Consider the following 19508-nt stretch of genomic DNA (forward strand, 5'->3'; position numbering starts at 1 on the left):
ACCTAAAGTACAACAAAAAAAACTTTTTTTTTAATTATTAAAAAAAAAAAAGCACACACATTATGTAGTGAAGAATTAACCTTATCCAAAGAGAAGTCTGGAGCCCTGGTGGCATAGTTGTTAACAGCTTGTCTGCTAACCAAAAGGTCAGCAGTTTGAACCCACCAGGCGCTCCTCGGAAACCCTATGGGGCGGTTCTACTCTAGCCTATGGGGTCACTGTGAGTTAAAATCAACTCGACAGCAGCAGGTTTGGTTTTGATTTGAATAGACATCTGGAGTCCCTGGGTGGTGCAAACAGTTAACTTGCAGCCAAAATGGTTGAAGGTTGAGTCCACCTGGAGGTGCTTCGAGAGAAAGGCCTGGTGATCATTGGAAAAATCAGCCATTGAAAACCCTGTGGAGCACAGTTCTACTCTAACACATATGGGGCCACCATGGAGAACTGACTCAGTAGCAAACCTTTTTTTGTTTTTTAAAGAGACGTCTGGCCTTTGCCCTAGACTACTGGGAGGTGATCTCTAGGCCACTGGAATGTCATGCTTGATAGGAGCATCTTTGTTTGCCTGGGAGACCTCAGCCAGCTAGATAGTAACAATGTGATTTGGGGTGGGGGCTTTGGGCAATGAAGTATCAGCTCTACCTCTGTAGAGGCTGGAGACTAAAGATCAGCCAAGCAGGCAATAGGTGATCAAGCCCCCCAAAAAAACTGACCACCAATGCTCAGGTGAACTCTCCTGGTTGGCAAGACTCTATGTATATTGTCACTCATCAATTCCAGTAAAAGTAACACCTCTATAACTCCCCAGGGAGAGGACAATGGAAGCTCCATGGTTGGTACTTCTCCAGGACTCTGCCCTATGTACTTATTGCCTTGGCTGATTTTAAGCTGCATCTTTTCCCTGTAATAAACTGTAACTCTGAGTATAATAGCTTTCAGTGAGTTCTGTGAGCCCTTCTAGTGAATTATCAAAACTGAGGGTTACTTTGAGAACCCCTTGAACTTGCAATTGGTGTAAGAAGTGATGGAGGTCTTGTGTAGACTGTGCTCCCTCTAAACTGTTCAGTCAGACTCTTGCACAAACCCACCTACCCTCCAATCTGTATACACCATGAGATGGAAGCTATTGTCGTGGTTAGCTGCCGTCGAGTTGACTCCAACTCATAGCGACCTTATGTACAACAGAACAAAATGCCAGCATGTTTGAATCCACCATTGCACTTATTGTGCCAACCCATCTCACCGAGGGTCCCCACACCCTCATTGGCCCACTACTTCACCAAATATGATGTCCTCCTCCAGTGACTGATCATTCCTGATGACATATCCAAAGCAAAAGAGTCAATGTTCCGTTGTGATCCATAAGGTTTTCATTGGCTAATTTTTGGAAGTAGATCGACAGGTCTTTCTTCCTAGTCTGTCTTAGTCTGGACGCTCTGCTGAAACCTATCCACCATGGGTGACCCTGCTGGCATTTTAAATACTGGTGGCATAGCTTCCTGCATTATAGCAACACACAAGCCACCACCATACAACAAACTGACAGGCAGTGGTAGGAGATGAAAGTAGCAAGTTGAAGCTTATAAAGGATGAAGGGGAAGATCTGAAATCAGATTTATAAAAACATTGACAGAATGAAAACACCTGACTTTGAAAAGCTCTTCATGTAAAGAGCAGGAGCTTGGGCTTGTCGATCTTTAAAAGTGCCTCAGGAGGCTCAGGTACCTGACAGATTTACATATAGGCACATTCCTTATATTTCTTATTTCTGTGATTATAAAAGCACCACTAATCCATCCGACAGGGGGTCACAGTGACTTTCCCTACTTCCTGACTCCCACTAAGAGATCAACTTGAGAAAGTAAAGCCTTCCACTCTCATTGGCGTTCCTCTGGGGGCAGCACCATATAAATGCAACATAGAGTTGATGATTTTTCGCCTGGACCAGCTGTAGGTGCAGAGAGAGACACTACCAGTGCTCACATTTTCCATCAATACCCCAAGGAGAACTGGACACTTTTTATTTTCTGTTTCCTATTTTGCTATTTTGCTAAATATGCTTTTCTAAGATTGCTATCAGTTCTGTTTCTTGAGGGTACAAAGCTGGCGATACCAGCTACTACAGTGCTGTTCACAGCGAGCACAGGAAATGGGACCAATAAATGTAAAACAAGTAAAAACGGGTGGGGATGACATTGCTTATCTAAAAGCAAAATGCATGTCCTCTTATAGAAGTTCTTACAAGTTGTCATAGTCCTAAATGCTGAAGTTTGGGTTTCCTAGCAGTTTCCAGCAAAACAAGCAGTTAGGCTGTGAAATAACATATGGAGATGAGTCCAATCTTTAGCAGAGTGGCAACTGTCAACTTTAGTACAATAGTCATTTCTTAAACATGTTGAACATCACCCAATGAGCACAATTATAGGGACTGCCCACGAAGATCCCACAAATATAACAGCTGAAATGATGTAAAGGTGAAACTCATCACCAGGAACTTTTGCTAAAGGCTTCTTTGTACATGGTCTAATGCTGGACCTTGTACAACATGGGAAGCATCTTATCCCTGTGATGTAAGGCTTTCTAATTCTGACAGCCCAGCAACAGAAATAAATAAACCTCAAATATGGGTTGAGTTAATAAAAAGCAAAGCATCCAATATCATGTGTAAACTAAAGGTGGTGAGAATGTATTATGGCAGTGATTTACTTTTGTTTAACAGTTATGATTGTTTACTAAAAATAAAAAATAATTTTTAAAAAAGTTGCAGATGAGTCAATTCCAACTCATAGTGACCCCATGTGTCAGAATTGAACTGTGCTTTACAGGGTTTTCAATGACTGGAAATAGACTGCCAGGTCTTTCTTCCAAGGCAGCTGTGGGTGGATTCAAATAACCAAACTTTGAGCTAGTAGCTGAGCACTTAACTGTTTGGGCCATCCTGGACTCCTGATTACTCTACTGAAACCAAAAACCAAACCAAACCCGTTGCTGTCAAGTCGATTCTGACTCATAGTGACCCTATAGGAGAACTGCCCCATACAGTTTCCAAGGAGCATCTGGTGGATTCGAACTGCCAGCCTAGGGTCCCTAAAATAGACTGCAAGCTCTCTGAGGGCAAGCATTTAGTGCTTTGGTAGATAAACATCTGGTGAATGAATGGTAGTGTATTAGGCATTTTTCTCTATGTCATCACATTTTAATCCCCACTTCACAGGATAGTGAAACTGAGGCTCAGAGCATGAAAAGGGCTTATTTGGCCAAAGTCACAAATCTGTGCAGTGATAACAAGTCCTCTCTGCACCTGGGCTGAGCTCCTTCTTGGCCCCCTTGCCGTCTTAGCTTGTCCGACATAGCTTCAGGACCTGGTTAGCAAGGTGGGACACAAGAAGTGTTTGGCAGGCAGAGTAGATAAGTCCACGTGTGAGGTGTCCAAGACAGGGTGAGGCGAGGCTTGGTGAAGAACTCCCATGCCAGTTGGTAATAGCAAGAGCGAGTTTTGACAGCTAGGGTGGTATTTGATTGCTCGAGTGCAGAGGCAAGAAAGGGCGCTGCTCCGAGAGACTTGGTAGGAAGGAGGGAGTCAGAGAGAAAGTAAAATAGCTCAGGGTGCCCTGCAGAGGGAGCACTGGGAGGGGGTTTTGAGAAAAGTTATGGAAGAAAACCAGTAAATCAGTTGCCATTGACTCGACTCTGACTCAGGGCAACCCCGTGTGTGTCAGAGTAGAACTGTGCTCCATAGGGTTTTCAATGGCTGATTTTTGGAAGTAGATCACCAGGCCTTTCTTCCAAAGTTCCTGTGAGTAAACTCAAACCTCCAAGTTTTCGGTTAGCAGCTGAGCATGTTAACTGTTTGCACCAGCCAGGGGCTCCTAAAGAAGAAAGAACATAAGCATGCATCCGTTGAGAGGGGCAATGAGGTAGCCCTTCGACTGCAGGCAGCCAAAAGTCATCTTCTCTTTGGGCAGCACAGAGTTTGACATCTTTTTTAATGCGATGTGTACAAGCAGAGCATGTGCTCTTTGAAGGACCACAGTGCCCATCACTCCCTGTAGTGCAGGCCTAGGAGCTTCACTCCTTTTTGACGCCTGCCTGGCCCCCCGGACATCTGAGTTCATCACCTGTCCTAAATCCCTCCCCCCACCCCCAACGCCGAAGGTCACAGCAACTCCACTGCACTCAAGCTCTCCCACAAACACAAAGCACCCAGAAGTGCTTCCTGGCCAAAGGGAACAGGAAGCGCACCAGCATGCATCCAACTGCTTGGTTTCCTTCAGGAGCACCTTGATTTAATTTATTCCTTGGGTATGTGGCAGTCACCCTTGCTTTCAGCTATTTCTCGTAACCTGGCTCAAAATTATGCAACTACAGCATCTGCTAGAATAGATCCTCTTTCCGTATTCAAACACACACATTTTCCCCAATGGAGTGGATATGACCTGCAGTCATGACATGAGCAGCCTGTGTTCCTACACAGGCTTCTCTTTCCTTCTTAATGAAGCTCTTCAGGATAAAAAGTTTCTTCTAAATTTTAAGGAAAGAAAAAAAATCCATTGAACACCTATTGAACCAAACTATCTTTTCTTTCAATGGCAGGTACTTAATATGAACTTGAAATTTTTAGGAGTATTTTGTTACAAAGAAATCTGTGAATAAATCATGCAAATGATTGCAGGTTCTACGTTAACGCCTTCTTCCCAGTTAAAAGAAAATACCATTACTGTATCTTATTTTCCATTTACACAGGCAAAGGACACATCAGGAAATGAGAGGCCTCAGCTATCCCTTGGGTATTCCTGGGCTGTGCAAACAGTTGACATTATTACTGATAACTGGAAGGTTGAAGATTCGAGTCCACCCAGAGGCACCTTGGAAAAAGGCCTGATGATCTATTTCCAGAAACAAACACTGAAAACCCTATGAAGCACAGCTCTGTTCTGACACACATGGGGTCAGCGTGAGTCAAATCGACTCCATGGCAACTCTCCTTTTTAGGTATCCCTGGAGTTTAAACTAAACATTAGGAAGCCTAGTTGCTATACAGGGGTACATATCCCACACTCTAGTGCTATGAATGCAAATGGACAACCTGATAGATGTGTGTTAAGGGCTTCTATTTCAATGGCAAGTGACTAGGAATTTACTTGAATGCTGTGCACTGAATCCTTAGTGGAGAAAAGGAAATAAGTGGGAAATCCAGTTTAGAAGAGAGGAGGGGGGCACTAATCGTCACCTGTGTTCCAGGCAGGCTCTGCTCTTCAGAACTAAAGTGGAGCGTGCATGGAAAACTTCCAGAGGCTCCAGGGAACAGCTCCAGCCGGGGAGACTAGAGAAGGCTACTGGACCTGAGTCCTTCCCTTACCCAGAAAGTACAAAAACAATCCCTCCTCACACCTTCCCTCGATGTCTGACATATTCTGAAGGGGCAATTGCTCCCTCCAGGCCAGCTCATTTTAAGAAAAACAAAAATTAGGAAAGGGCTCATTTGATTCGATTTAGTGAAGAATAACTGAGTACCTATTATGGGCTTCAAAGTATTAAAAATAACAGGGGGAACGGGGAGTTACTACCTAATTGTGTTAAAACAAAAATCATATTAAGCCAATAATAGAAATTGACTGAAGTTTATTTAATATACAATTTACGAATCAGGGTAACATTTCAACTAGGGAGCCAAAAATGTTCCAAAGATTAAAGAGTTTCCAAAGACCCTTAAACCAACAACAACAACAAAAAAAGTTGCTGTGGAGTTGATTCCAACTCATAGCAACCAGGTAGGACAGAGTAGAACTGTCCCATGGAGCTCCCAAGGCTGTAAATCTTTACAGAAGCAGACTGCCACATTTTTCTCCGGCGGAGCAGCTTGTGGGTTCGAACCACTGACCATTATTAGGTTAGCAGCCAAGCACTACCACAGTCCCTTCCAAAGATTCTTATACTCCATCTTATAGGCATTGCCATGGAAAAGGGGCCAGAACAGTGTGTTTATGTAATAACAATCTACCCTAAAACATAGCTTCTAGCCTGATCTTGGAGTCTCTGTTTGTAGAAACTGACTGTATGTAGATAATTATTCAAAAGAGCCCAATGCCTACAGCAAAACAGTCTTACTAATCTACTTACTAGGCTATTGTTTGACTTAAAGGTGACTTTCAGAAAATAGTTTTCTCAAGGCTCAAGATTCAAAAGAAGATCTCAGGGCAATGACCTGGGTGGGTCACCCTAACTCCATGGATTCCAGAAATCTGGATTCTAGGAGAATTAAAACTCTTTCTCAATGGGCACAGAGTTTCTGTTTGGTGTGATAAAAAAGTTTTGGAAACAAATAGTGGTAGTGGTTGTACAACATTGTATATGTAATCAATGCCACTGAATTCTACACTTAAAAATGATTAAATTACCAAATTTTGTTATATATATTTTGTTGCTGTTAGTTGATTAGATTGTTCTGACTCACGATGAGCCCATTTGTGCAGAGTAGAACTGCTCCATAGGGTCTTCAATGGCTGTGATCTTTCAGAAGCAGTTGGCCAGGCCTGTCTTCTGAGGTGCCTCTGGGTAGGTTTGAACAGCCAGCCTTTTAGCTAGTAGTCAATTGCTTAACCGTTTGCACCACCCAGAGATTCTGAGCCCCTCCAAGGGGCAAAGAGCATGGAAGCCATACTTCCTCCTTTCAAGGGAGATGGCTGGGTATGGTGGGAAAAGTATGGGCTCTGGATTTTGACAGCCTTACCACTCTCCGGCTGAGTGACCTTGGCAAGGTCAACTAATGTCAACTAATGCCAGATGCCTTTCCATTCTCCAGCCACAGTGGAAGCTTGTATCTGACCAGGTGTTCACTATAAGGCAGCGGCAACCTGTTTTGCAATCCTTTGCATCTACTTGTCTGCAGGAATCTCTAAGGCCTGGAAAACGAGGAATGTTTGTGTTAAAAGTGTAGAGAAAAACTTGAACACTGTTTCAAGTTAAATCAGAGAGGCTTATTAAGGGTTTAAAACAACTGCAATTCGGGAAGTACGTAGCCCATTGAAAATGGAACCAGGTAGTCCCCAGAACAGTCTTGTTATACAAGTATTCTTAGGGGGGTAAAAAGAGGAAACAAACCATAGGGAGGGCCCCCCCCAAAAAAATCAGACTCATTGCCATCAAGTCCATTGCAACTCATAGCTACCCTATAGGACAGAGTAGGGTTTCCAAGGAGTGGCTGGGGGATTTGAACTGCTGACCTTTTGGTTAGCAGCCAAACGCTTAACCACTGCACCACCAGGGCCCCATAGGGAGGGCAATTACAGGAAAATCAATGAATATTGTAATAATCACACTCTGATTGGTTACTGATTATTAATAGTACAGTTAGTGATTACAGATAGTTTCACAGGCTGTTTAGGTCATGGTCACAAGATGCTTACATCTATTTTCTTTGTCTATCTTACAAAAATATCTTGTTGGCAACAGCACCCAGACATCACTCTTCCGGAGTACATGGATTTTGAGAGGTGCAGATGGTCACTTGGTTAAGACCCCTCGGGGCATATGGTTTCACATCCTGGTTTTGACCACTGAGAAAAAACATATTTTTCTCAAAAACATAGCCGTTAGTCTAGAAATCCAGATTACAATTAGATAGCACGGTCAGCGTATCATGCCTCCGTCTCACTGACTGCACTGAAAGTTGTCTTTTCCTGAGACAAAAGTAAACATTTCTGAGTATTAAACATGTATACTGTATTTTTACACAAATAACACGTGTTCTATGTTTTTTGCCAGTCATGCCCCCCCAAGTTATTTTCGTAAGTACACTAATTTTTTTGCATGTCGCTGTAAAAAAAATTAACATATCATGCTTATGAAAATACCAGGGAAGGGGGGTGGCAGGGAGGGGTCATTTGGCAAAAAAAAAAGTAGAACACCTGTGTTATTTGCTTAAAAATACCTTATATTCACGAATACACGCCCCTACCCCCGCCCCGGCAAACAAGCTTGCTTGGATGCAGCCATTTCCAAATGCAGTGACCATTTCCTGTGATGAAGGTCTACAGAGCAGAACACATCCACTCTGAAGAGAGACAGACCTGGCTTCAAATCCCAGCTCTTCTATTTTCAGTATAGGCACACAGGCAAATTATAAATGACAGTGTCTTGTTGGTAAGACAATATTCAAACTCATCTTTCCATCACTCCAAAATCTGAGTGGTCTTATTTGAGGAACTGGGATTTGTTTTTCCTTTTATCTTTCAGAGGATGAACAATCAATACATCCGCCGAGAGGTCTTCTGCTGTGAAACTTGTCACGAGCTCAAAAGCTTCTGGGAAAAAGAAATTAGCAAACAGACTTGTTATCGAGAGCTGGAAGAAGATCGTCGGGGAAGAAGTGCTCTGAGAAAGTATGTGGCTTGTTTTTCTACTATTTGTTTTTAAGTAGATTTTTCCAGTTGCTGTCAACTTTGACTCATGGTGACCCCAGGTGTGTCAGAGTAGAACTGTACTCCATAGGGTTTTTAATAGCTGATTTTTGGAAGTAGATTACCAGATCTTTCCTTGGAAGCACCTCTGGGCAGTCTCAAACAGCCAACCTTCCAGTTAGTAGCTAAGCTTGTTAACCATTTGCTCCAGATGTGAAGTCAGAGAGTACTGAATTCTTTTCATTATCTATGCCTTCAATCTTGTCACCTTCAATACCACGGTCTCAATATCAACATTATTGACATTTGGGGATGGATAAGACTTCGTTGAGGGGGGCTTTCCTGTGCATTATAGGATGTTTAGCAGCATTCTTGGCCTCTAATCATTGGATACCAATAACCTCCATCCCCCATTGTGACAGCCAAAAATATCTCCAGACATTGCCAAATGTCCCCTGGAGAGCAAAATTGTCCCCATTTGAGAACCACTGACCTATAGTTATGGGTAAACTTTTTTTTTACATAAACAGAAATGAGGTTCTGTTATTCATACCTTGATGAACTGAAAAATTTCTCCCTCACTCATCTGTTACAGTCCCTGGCACATGAAGTTAACTGAATTTCAGAGTTAGGACAACAGACATTTGTATGAAAAACTAGTTAAAAAAAAAAATCCAAGTCTGGAACGATACATTTTAGGATTCTTGAGGGAAGGATAAGGAGCCCTAGTGGTGCAGTGGTTAAAGCACTTGGCTGCCAACTGAAAGGTCGGGGGTTCAAACCCACAGCTGCTCCGTAGGAGAAAGATGTGGCAGTGTGCTTCCATAAAGATTACAGCCTTGGAAACCCTATTGGCCAGTTCTACTTGGTCTTACTGAGTCGCTAAGGGTTTGGCTTTGGTTTGGGGGAAGGGTAATGTGGTCTTTCTCTTACTGGCAAGTGAGCTTGTTATTCTAGCCAAAGGAGTCTGCTGAGAGGGAAAACTTTTACTTGTGTGAGAAGACATGTGTCACCTAGAGTGTCTGGATCAGAGGACCAGCACCTGCCCCCTTGTGTGCAGGGCCTTGGTGCAGACAGATCAGTTCAACTCTTCAGGGCCTGTTTGAGTTCTCTGTTCCTAAAATGGGAGCAGCCCAGACTGGCTGTCCATTTGCTGAGAAAGCCACTTGCAGCGGAGAGTGAAGCAGAGAGCCAAGTGTGTTCTGTGGACAGCAGGCAATGGGACTTCGTGTTTTGGTGTCTACTCACTGCAGGCAGAGCTGAAATCACACCCAATTCACATGTGTTGAACTCAGTGTTAACTTCTAAAAACCAGTCTTCGGTCCCAGAGGGGAAATAGCCTCTCCATACCCAGAGAACAGCTCTGCCACCATGTCGGCTACATTTCTGGCTGCCTGGCAGGCAAATGCAGGCTGTTCTACTTGCCAGAAGAATCACATTAGAGCATCCAGTCCTGGAGAGTCCCAGTGGAGGCGCCGAGGAGAGCTAGGGTGGTAGCCAATTGTGTGGCCCCTCCCATCTTCCTTTCCCAGTCCTGGCCCACAAGCTCAATGGGAGCCAGATCCATCATGAGCATTCTACTGTATCTTCCCTTCCAGAAGTCCTGGGGTGCTGGATTAAAAGCAAAATTTGCAAAATGATCTGTTTTTTGTCAAAATATTAACATATATCTATATGTATAAGAAAAAGATTTAAAGAAAATACACTAAGATGTTGTTGTTGTTAGTTGCCATTGAGTCAGCTCCTACTCTTGGCGACCTCCTGTACAATGTTTAATGTTTCATTAAACATTGCCCAGTCCTATGCCATCTTCACAGTCGTTGGTTGGTCGAGTCCATTGTTGCAGCCACTGTGTATTTTGAGTGCATTCTAACATAGGGCTCATCTTCCTACACTGTATCAGGCAATATTCTGTTATGATTCACAAGGCTTTCAAAAGTAGCAATTTTCAAAAGTAGATCACTAGGCCTTTCTTCCTAGTCTGTCTTAGTCTGGAAGCTCCACTGAAATTTGTCCACCATGGATGACCCTGCTGGTATTTGAAATACCAGTGGCATAGCTTCCAGCATCGTAGCCACACATAAGCCACCACATTATGACTAACTGACAGGTGGTGGCACTAAGATATTAAGAATAACTATTTTTGGCTGGTGGGATGGCAGATTTGTGTGTTTGTGTGTGCGTGCACTCTCTCATTTTTTCCAAACTTTCTACAATGATACCGTGCCGTTTTGTAATTAGGAAAAAAGTTATAACAAAGGCAACCAATTGCAAATTGTCCATAGAACAAATGCAATAGTTCTCCAGGCTCTCATGTGCCCCAGAAGTGATCTCCCTTCTAAAGTTTGGAGTACTTTTCTCTTCCTTCTATGACCAACAGAATAAAGCTTTAAAATGTGCACATCATGAATCATTTCATCATTACTTTCTCCCAAATAAATTTTTAAGCATGAGGGTGTCATCTCTGCATTCATCAGTTCAACAGTTTCCTCAGGTACAGTTCAATGACATTGATTGTATTGTTGAGTTGTGCAACATTTATCACTATCTTTTTCCAAATTAGTCTACCACCATTAACACGAACTCTATATCCCGTAGGGAAAAAATTCCTCTTTCCTCCCTCCCACCCCTCGTAACCACTACTAATTTTTGGTTTCTTATTTCATATAAGTGAGATCATACAGTATTTGCCCTCTTGTGATTGCCTTATTTTACTCACATAGTGTTTTCTGGGTTCCTCCATGTCATGGCATGCATCAGGACTTCATTTCACTTTATGGCTAAATCATTGTATGTATATAGTACATTTTGTTTATCCATTTCAGTTGTTTCCATCTTTTGGCTATTGTAAAAAGTGCTGCAAGGAACCCTGGTGTGCAGGTTTCTGTTTGCATTCCTGATTTTGCTTTTTCTGGGTATATACCTAGGATTGGGATTGCTAGGTCATATGGTAGTTCTATGTTCAACTTTTTGAGGAATTGCTAAACTGTTTTCCACAGTGACTGCACCATTTTACATTCACATCAGGAGTGGATGAGGGTTCCAGTTTCTCTACAACCTCATCAACACCTATTGCTTTCCGTTGTTGTTGTTGTTTTGATCATTGTCATTCTAGTGGGGGTGAGGTGGTATCTCATTGTAGTTTTGATTTGCATCTCCCCTAGTGGCTAGTGGGGGTCCTGGTGGCACAGTGGTTAAGAGCTACAGCTGCTAACCAAAAGGTCAGCAGTTCAGATCTACCAGCCGCTCCTTGGAAACTCTATGAGGCAGTTCTACTCTGTCATATAGGGTCACTATGAGTCAGAATTGACTCAACGGCAACGGGTTTAGTTTAGTTTTTTTTTTTTTTTTTTTAGTTTTAGTGGCTAGTGACACTGAGCATCTTTTCATGTGACTGTTGGTCTTCTGAATATCCTCTTTGGTGAGATGTCTCATCCCTTCTTGAGCCCCACTTACCAGAGCTGTTGGCTTTATTGACTGTGAATAAGAACCTCCTACCACACAAAGCCTTCTTAATTTGGTAAACAATGAATGAAAACATAGTGTTTTTGCTAAACACGCACACACTCACATCCCAGATGAGCCGAGTTGCACACACAAAAAAAGAGAATCTAGATGTTTTCTAATCAAAACCAGAATGTCAGAACATTTGTTTAAATCCCTGCTGATCTGAACAAACAGTTTGAAACTCTGTCCTAACAGAATAATAATCCTACAGTGTACACTTGCAGCCCAATGAATAAATCATAAATCACTGGGTCCCTATTCCATATCTGTGGGCTATGACTCCCCAAACTCCCCTATACACTAGTGTGCACATTCCATACACACACGCACATGACTCCCACACCCTTTTTTAATTCTACCTTCCATTTAATAACAGGTAAATCCAAGCCACCATGCAATAAAGAAAAATGCTGTAGGTGAACAATAGAAGACAAAACCCCCCAAATATTCCACCAACCCCTTTACTGATAGAAGAACACAGCCAATAATGCCTTGCACCCTGCTCCCCAGCAGTGGGTTTGGTTTTTGGTTTTATGGGTCATATGGTCTGTGTCACAACTACTCAGCTCTATCATTGTAGTGTGAAAGCAGCTGTTTTCAATTGAATTATGTCCCCCCAAAATATGTGAATCCTAAACCCTGTACCTAATAAAGACCTAATAAAGGTTTGGCCAGACTAATGAGGAGGCCCTCAGCTAAAGTTACTGTTAAAGAAGTTCCATACCTTGTAGGAATGGGCCTGCATCAGTGCTTCTGCCATGCTCAATCATTGGCTCAGAGCAACCCTTGAGAAGTTTGACCTTGGTACCAATGCTTATAGCAGTTACAGAAGGGAAGTATCTGCAGCCAACAATCAGTTACGGTCCCCACAGCAAGATAGCTGAGCAGTGCATTTTCATGACCACCACACCTAGTAAAAGCTAAAGTCCTCATGGTTAATGAATGCTATGGATTAAATTGTGCCTCCCTCCCAAAAAATATATATATGTGTTGGAATCTTAACCCCTATACCTGTGGATGTAACTCCATTTGGGAATAGGATTTTTTTTATTATGTTAATGAGATCATATAAGTGTAGGGTATGTCTTAAACCAATCACTTTTGAGATTAAAAAAAGAGCAGATTAGGCACAGAAGCAAGCAAGCACAAACGGGGGAAGATAGATGCCATGTGGAGAACACCAAGGAACCCAGAAATAGAAGCTGAAAAGAGACAAGGACCTTCCCCCAGAGCCAACAGAGAGAAAGCCTTCCACTAGAGCCAGTGCCCTGAATTAGGACTTCTAAACTCCTAACTAGGAGAAAATTAATTTCTGTGCATTAAAGCCACACACTTGTGGTACTTCTGTTATAGCAGCACTAAGAAACTAAGACAGCAGCCATACAAATGAGTGGGGCTGTATTACAATAAAATTTTACTTACAAAAACAGGCTACTGGCCAGATTTGGCCTGAGGGCCATAGTTTGCTAATCTCTCTTCCAGACAATGAACAAAACAATAAATCAAACCATGATTTATAATGTTTGCCAATTTCCGTGGTATAAATACTACCAATGTGACATCAGTGGAAAGGAGAAGAGCTGCATAGCAGTAGCACCCCATCCTATAGTACTTTCTCCACGCAATCCTATTTGGAAATAAGTTCTTTTTCATTATGTTAATTAGATCATACCAGATTAGGGTAGGTTCTAAATCTAATCACCTCTGAGTTATAAAAAGAGCAGATTAGACACAGAGACACCCACACACCAAAGACAGATGCCACATGAGGATTGTCTACAAGGCAAGGAACCAAGCAAGGAACTCCCAGGACTAACTACAAGGAAGGAATCAACACAGCAGTGACCCTGATTTGACTTTTAGCCTCCAGAACTGTGAGAAAATGAATTTATGTTCTTTAAAGTGACCCACTTGTGATATTTGTGTGACAGCAGCATTACAAAACTAAGACATGAATGAATTTACACTGTACTAAGAAGTCCATCAAGTTCAATGAAACACTCGGATGAGAGCAAGCCTTACTAGGGAATTTTAAAAGATCCCAAGTGATAGAAGTCATGTACCTGAAGGCAGATTTAGTTATAGAGCCTTTCAGAGATGCTTAACAAGGAGAGCTAATGAACCTAGGTATTCGTCAGGTTGGAGATGTTTATCATAAATTAAAACACAGAATGAATAAATAATAACCACAATGAAGAAATATAATTATGAAAAATTAATAACAGGCAGATGTCAAAATAGAAGGTTATGTAAGCTCAATAAATCATCATTTCTTAAGTGTTCTCTGATGAACGGTGCAAACCAGCGTCGAAGGAGCTATGTCTGGGTGTCAGGCAGTTACCCACTAATGAGAGAGCAGCAGTTCTGTGTTTTACCTCCCTGTTTCAAATAGGAAAACTATATTTTTATGTCATTCACTTTACTTACAGTTGAGGTAGAATGATGATGATAACCTACATCTCAGCAATGTTTTCCCATGTGCTTCATTCTTCTCTCAATATTTTAACTTTAGATCCTTGGTTGCTAATGTGCTTAAACCACAACTATCACTAAACAACAGGCCTACACTGCAGATTCTTTCCATTCTTTCTTGGGCCCATAAGTGAGCAGAGTTTTAAGTAAGAAATTTTCCTGAAGCAATTTGGGCATAGGTGCCTAGAGCCTTCAAAATATTTATACTCACTAAGCTGTAATTTCACCTCTGGGAGTCTCTCTGAGGAAAACAGACTGAGATATGGAAAGAGTATTAGTATTATGATACCCATTTTAGGATTATTATAAGAGTGAAAAATTAAAGTATAATCTCATTTTTCTTTATTCTTGATTATATATTCTGGCTTCCTATATAAACATTTACTCACTTTATTTGTATCATGTAACAATTTTTATAAAAATTCAAATCTCACAAAAGGGTATGTAATGAGAAATGAGTTTCTCTCCCATCTAGCCTCCTAGACCTGCTCTCCAGAGACAACTGCCATCAATAATTTCCTGTTTATCTCTCTCAAAATTTTCAGTTTGAATAAGCAAATAAATACGCATCCTGCATTTTTATGTAAAATGGGAGTATACTATCTTCACTATTCTGCACCTTGCACTATATCTTGGAAGTTTTTCTATATCAGCACATTCCATTCTTCTTTATTGTATTCCATTGTAATCATGCATCAATTTAATTAACCAGTCACATTTGAAAGACATTTAAATCGTTTTCATTTTCTGGCTTTACAGTGTTGTAGTAAGTATACCTTCTGGCAGTCTATAGACTGCCAGAAGAACAAACAAATCTGTCTTGGAAGAAGTACAGCCAGAATATTCATTAGAAGTGAGGATGGTGAGACTTTGTCTCACATACTTTGGACATGTTATCAGGAGGGATCAGTCCCTAGAGAAAGAGATCATGCTTGGAAGAGTAGAGGGTCAGCAAAAAAGAGGAAGACCCTCAACAAGATGAATTGACACAGTGGTTGCAATGATGGGCTCAAGCATAACAACGATTGTGAGGATGGCACAGGGCTGGGCAGTGTTTCATTCTGTTGTACACAGAGTTGCTATGAGTCAGAACCAACTCAGTGGCACCTAACAACAATAAGTATACCTGCACATATATTTTTGCATACATGAATAAATATTATGGGGTAAATTTCTAGAAATTAAATTGTTAGATCAAGGGATAAGAGTTTTAAAATTTTTGATAGATTTTGCCTCCCTGTGTTCTAAAGATTTGGACTTCTAGCCTCCAGAACTGGAGAAAATAAATTTATGTGCTAAACCAGAAAAACCCATTGCCATTGAGTCTTTTCTGACTCACGGCAACTCTATAGGACACAGTACAACTGCTCCATAGGGTTTCCAAGGAGTGGCGGGTGGATTCAAACTGCTGATCTTTTGGTTAGCAGCGGAGCTCTTTAACCACTATGTCACCAAGGCCCCTATTAATCAAGCTCCCACCCTGAGTGCTATCACTAACACTGTGTGGTGTCAAGCTCTTAAACTTTGTAAATCTGATCAGTGAAAATGATACTTCATTGCTTTAAACTGAATTTAACTAATTGCAATTTAGGTTGATATCTTTTCATATGTATAGGAACCATGTGGATTTTTTCTTCTGGAACTTCATATTTACAGCCTTTACCCATTTGCCGATAGATTTTCTTTTTCTTAATTGATCTATAAGCACCATGCATTTCTTTTCTTTTTATGTACAGTTCTATGAGTTTTGATAAATACTTGCAGTCATGTAACCACTACCACAATCAAGATATAGCAGTTCCATCACTCTGAAAAATTTCCCTCATACTGCCTCCATGTGGTCAATTCCTTCCCAGTTCCCAATCCCTGGCAATTACTGATCCGTTCTCCATCCCAATAGTTTTACCTTTTCCAGAATGCCATGTAAATGAATTAATTATATAGTAGGTAGTCTTTTGAGTCTGACTTTTTCCACTTAGAAAAATGCATTTGAGATTCACTCTTGTTGTGTGTATCAATAATCAGTTCCTTTTTATTGCTGAATAGCATTCCATTGTATGGACGTACCACAGTTTGGTTACCCGTTCCCCAACTGAAGGACTTCTAGATTATTTTCAGGTTTTGGTAATTATGAATAAAACTACTGAAAATGTTCACCAAAAGGTTTTTGTGTGAACATAAGGTTTTATTTCTCTTGAGTATACCCAGGATTAAGATTACTGGGTCATGTATTTTCTTCCCATTTGTGGCTTGTGTTTTATTCTCTTAACAGAGTCTTTCACAGAACAAGCTTTTAATTTTGATGAAATCTAAATTATCAATTTTTTTTTGTTATGAATTGTGATTTTGGTGTTGTATCTAAAAATTACTTCCCTTTCCCAAGGTCGTGAAGATATTCCTTTTGTGTTTTTTTCTAGAAATTTTATAGTCTTACATTTTGGTCTATGATCCACTTTGAGCTAATTTTGTATAAGGTTTGGGTATGGATCAAGGTGGGAGTCCCTGAGTGGCACAAATGGTTAAGGGCTCAACTACCAGCTGAAAGATTGGTGGTTCGAACTCACCCAGAGGTGCCTCAGAAGAGAGGTAGGGCAATCTGCTTCCAAAAGGTCACACCCTTGAGAACCCTACAGAGCAGCTCTACTCTGCACACATGGGGTTGCCATGAGTCAGAATTGACTGGATGGCAACTAACAACAATAACAATGGATCAAGGTCTGTTTTTTTTTTTTTAACGTGAATGTCCAATTGTTCAGCACCATTTGTTAAAAAAAAAACTATCCTTTCTTCATTGCGTTGCCTTTGCCCACTTGTCAAAAATCAATTAAACATATTTGTGTGAGTTGGTTTCTAGACTCTATATTCTGTTCCATTGATTGATTTGTCTATTCCTGCCCCTACACTGTCTTAATTACGATAGCTTTGGTAGTCCCTGGGTGCTGGAAACAGTTAACATGCTTAGCTGCTAACCAAAAGGTTGGCAGTTCAAGTCCACTCAGAAGCACCTCAGACAAAAGACCTGGCAATCTACTTCTAAAAAATCAGCCACTGAAAACCTTATGAACAAGTGTTAACTTTGGTGAAAGGAAAGACAACACACAATATAGGGGAAGTCTGCACAATTTGACCAAAGAAAGCCATAGAAGCTTCCTAGACACATCCAAACACCTTGAGGGACCGAGTTACTGGGGCTGAGGGCTTGGGACCATGATTTTGGGGGACATCGAGATCAACTGGTATAACATAGTTCAAAAGAAAATGCTCTACATCCTACTTTGGTGAGTATCATCTGGGGCCTTAAAAGCTTGCCAGCAGTCATCTAAAATACATCTATTGATCCTGTCACATTTGGAGCAAAGGAGAATGAAGAAAACCAAAGACACAAGGAGAATATCAGTCCAAAGGAACTAATGGACCACATGAACCATGGCCTTCACCAGCCGGAGCCCAGAACAACTAGATGGTGCCCGACTACCACCACCGACTGCTCTGACAAGGATCACAATAGAGGGTTCTGTGCCGAGTGAGAGAAAAATGTAGAACAAAATTCAAATTCACAAAAAAAGACCAGATTTACTGGTCTGACAGAGACAGGAGGAACCCCTGAGACTATGACCCCCAGACACCCTGCTGACTCAGAACTAAAGCCACTCCTGAAGCCCACCTTTCGGCCAAAGATTAGACAGGCCTATGAAACAAATAATAACACTCATGAGGAACATACCTCTTAGTTCAGTCAAGCATATGAGACCAAACGGCACCATCGGCCCAAAAGCAAAGACAGGAAGGCAGAAAGGGACAGGAAATCTGGATGAACGGACACAGGAAACCCAGGGTCTAAAGGGAAAGGGGGAGAATGCTGACACAATGTGGGGATTGTAACCAGTGTCTCAAAACAATTTGTGCATAAATTTTTGAATGAGAAACTGATTTGCGCTGTAAACTTTCACCTAAAACACAAGAATTTTTTTAAAAAAAAAACAAATTAATTTAATCAGAAATGCAATTACTTTAAAAGAAAACTCAAGCCAAAATGTATTAATTTTGGAGATTACAATATTTACATAAATTTATCTGTTATAATCAAATGCATGAGTCATTTAATCTCTTTGAATTAGTTTTCTAATACATACAATAAAAGAATAACAATTTGAAAAAAATAAAGAAAAAAAGAAAGAAAATCTTATGAGTACAGTTCTACTCTGACACATACAGAGTTGCCATGAGTTGGAATTGACTCGACGGCAACTGGTTTTATATAAGTCTCGAAATCAGACAGTGTGAGTCTTCCAACTTTGTTCTTTTTCAAAATTGTTTTGACAAATCTAGTTCTTTTGCCTTTTCATCGAAAATTTAGAATCAGCTTGTTAATATCTACAGAAAAGTCCTGCTGGGATTTTGATTGAGATTGTCCTGGATCTACAAACCAATCTGGGAAGAATTGAGTTTTGAAGACAACTGCCTGTTCGTAGCTTTTGTCCATTTGTTTATTGATTTTTTTCTTTATTAATTTGTAAAATCCATGTGTTTCTTTAAAAACGGAAACTTTAGGGGGGAGAAAAAAACCAAAAACACTTCATTGGACCAGCAGATGTGGAAACAAGCACACTAACTGTGTTGATTATTTCCCCTTCTCAGGCTCAGAGAAGAATGGAAGCAGAGGCTGGAGAAAAGGCTGAGGATGCTGGACAACCCTGATGATGAAGAAAAACAGGAAAACACAGTCAGCTGAGAGCCTCCTGTGTCATTGACTAAAAAGATAACAAGCCACCAAGGGCACTTTTCTAGGAGAAAAAGATAACACCCAAGTTATTTTAACTTACAAAGCAGAACACCCTCTACTTGCTCTCCCAGTTAGTGAGGGGATTTGCATGTGAAGCCTCTCCTCACAGTGCTAATGGGAGTTACTATCCAGCTCAACCCTTTCTGCACAGAGAATGAGATGACCGCAAATGGGATATGAAGCTTGGGTTATTTTAATATAAAAAGCTCCTAGAATTAGCACTCCACAGTTTCTAAGATCCATGTAGCATAATTCATTTCCATTTTACTCTCATTTTGAAATACTAAATGTTTTATCTAAGCTTGCCAAAAGCAATGATCTTGATGGGAACCTGGCTTCACCAGGTC

General features: G+C 41.0%; 1 protein-coding gene across 1 annotated transcript; it reads left to right on the plus strand.

Annotated features, from left to right (window-relative positions):
- Positions 1-8109: 8109 nt before the first annotated feature.
- Positions 8110-19110, plus strand: FAM240B (family with sequence similarity 240 member B). The gene is made up of 2 exons (XM_023738659.1): positions 8110-8381; positions 19017-19110. Exons 1-2 carry the CDS (start codon positions 8239-8241, stop codon positions 19108-19110), a joined length of 237 nt encoding a protein of 78 aa, XP_023594427.1. The 5' UTR covers positions 8110-8238.
- Positions 19111-19508: the final 398 nt, after the last annotated feature.

The sequence above is a fragment of the Trichechus manatus genome, unplaced genomic scaffold, assembly GCF_000243295.1.
Source record: "Trichechus manatus latirostris isolate Lorelei unplaced genomic scaffold, TriManLat1.0 scaffold00120, whole genome shotgun sequence".
NCBI lineage: Eukaryota > Metazoa > Chordata > Mammalia > Sirenia > Trichechidae > Trichechus > Trichechus manatus.

Bases quoted from the DNA above. Each gene is read 5' to 3' on its own strand.
- FAM240B (XM_023738659.1), top strand. From the start codon at position 8,239: ATGAACAATCAATACATCCGCCGAGAGGTCTTCTGCTGTGAAACTTGT. The intron at 8,382-19,016 runs GTATGTGGCTTG...TCCCCTTCTCAG, and splicing joins GGAAGAAGTGCTCTGAGAAA to GCTCAGAGAAGAATGGAAGC.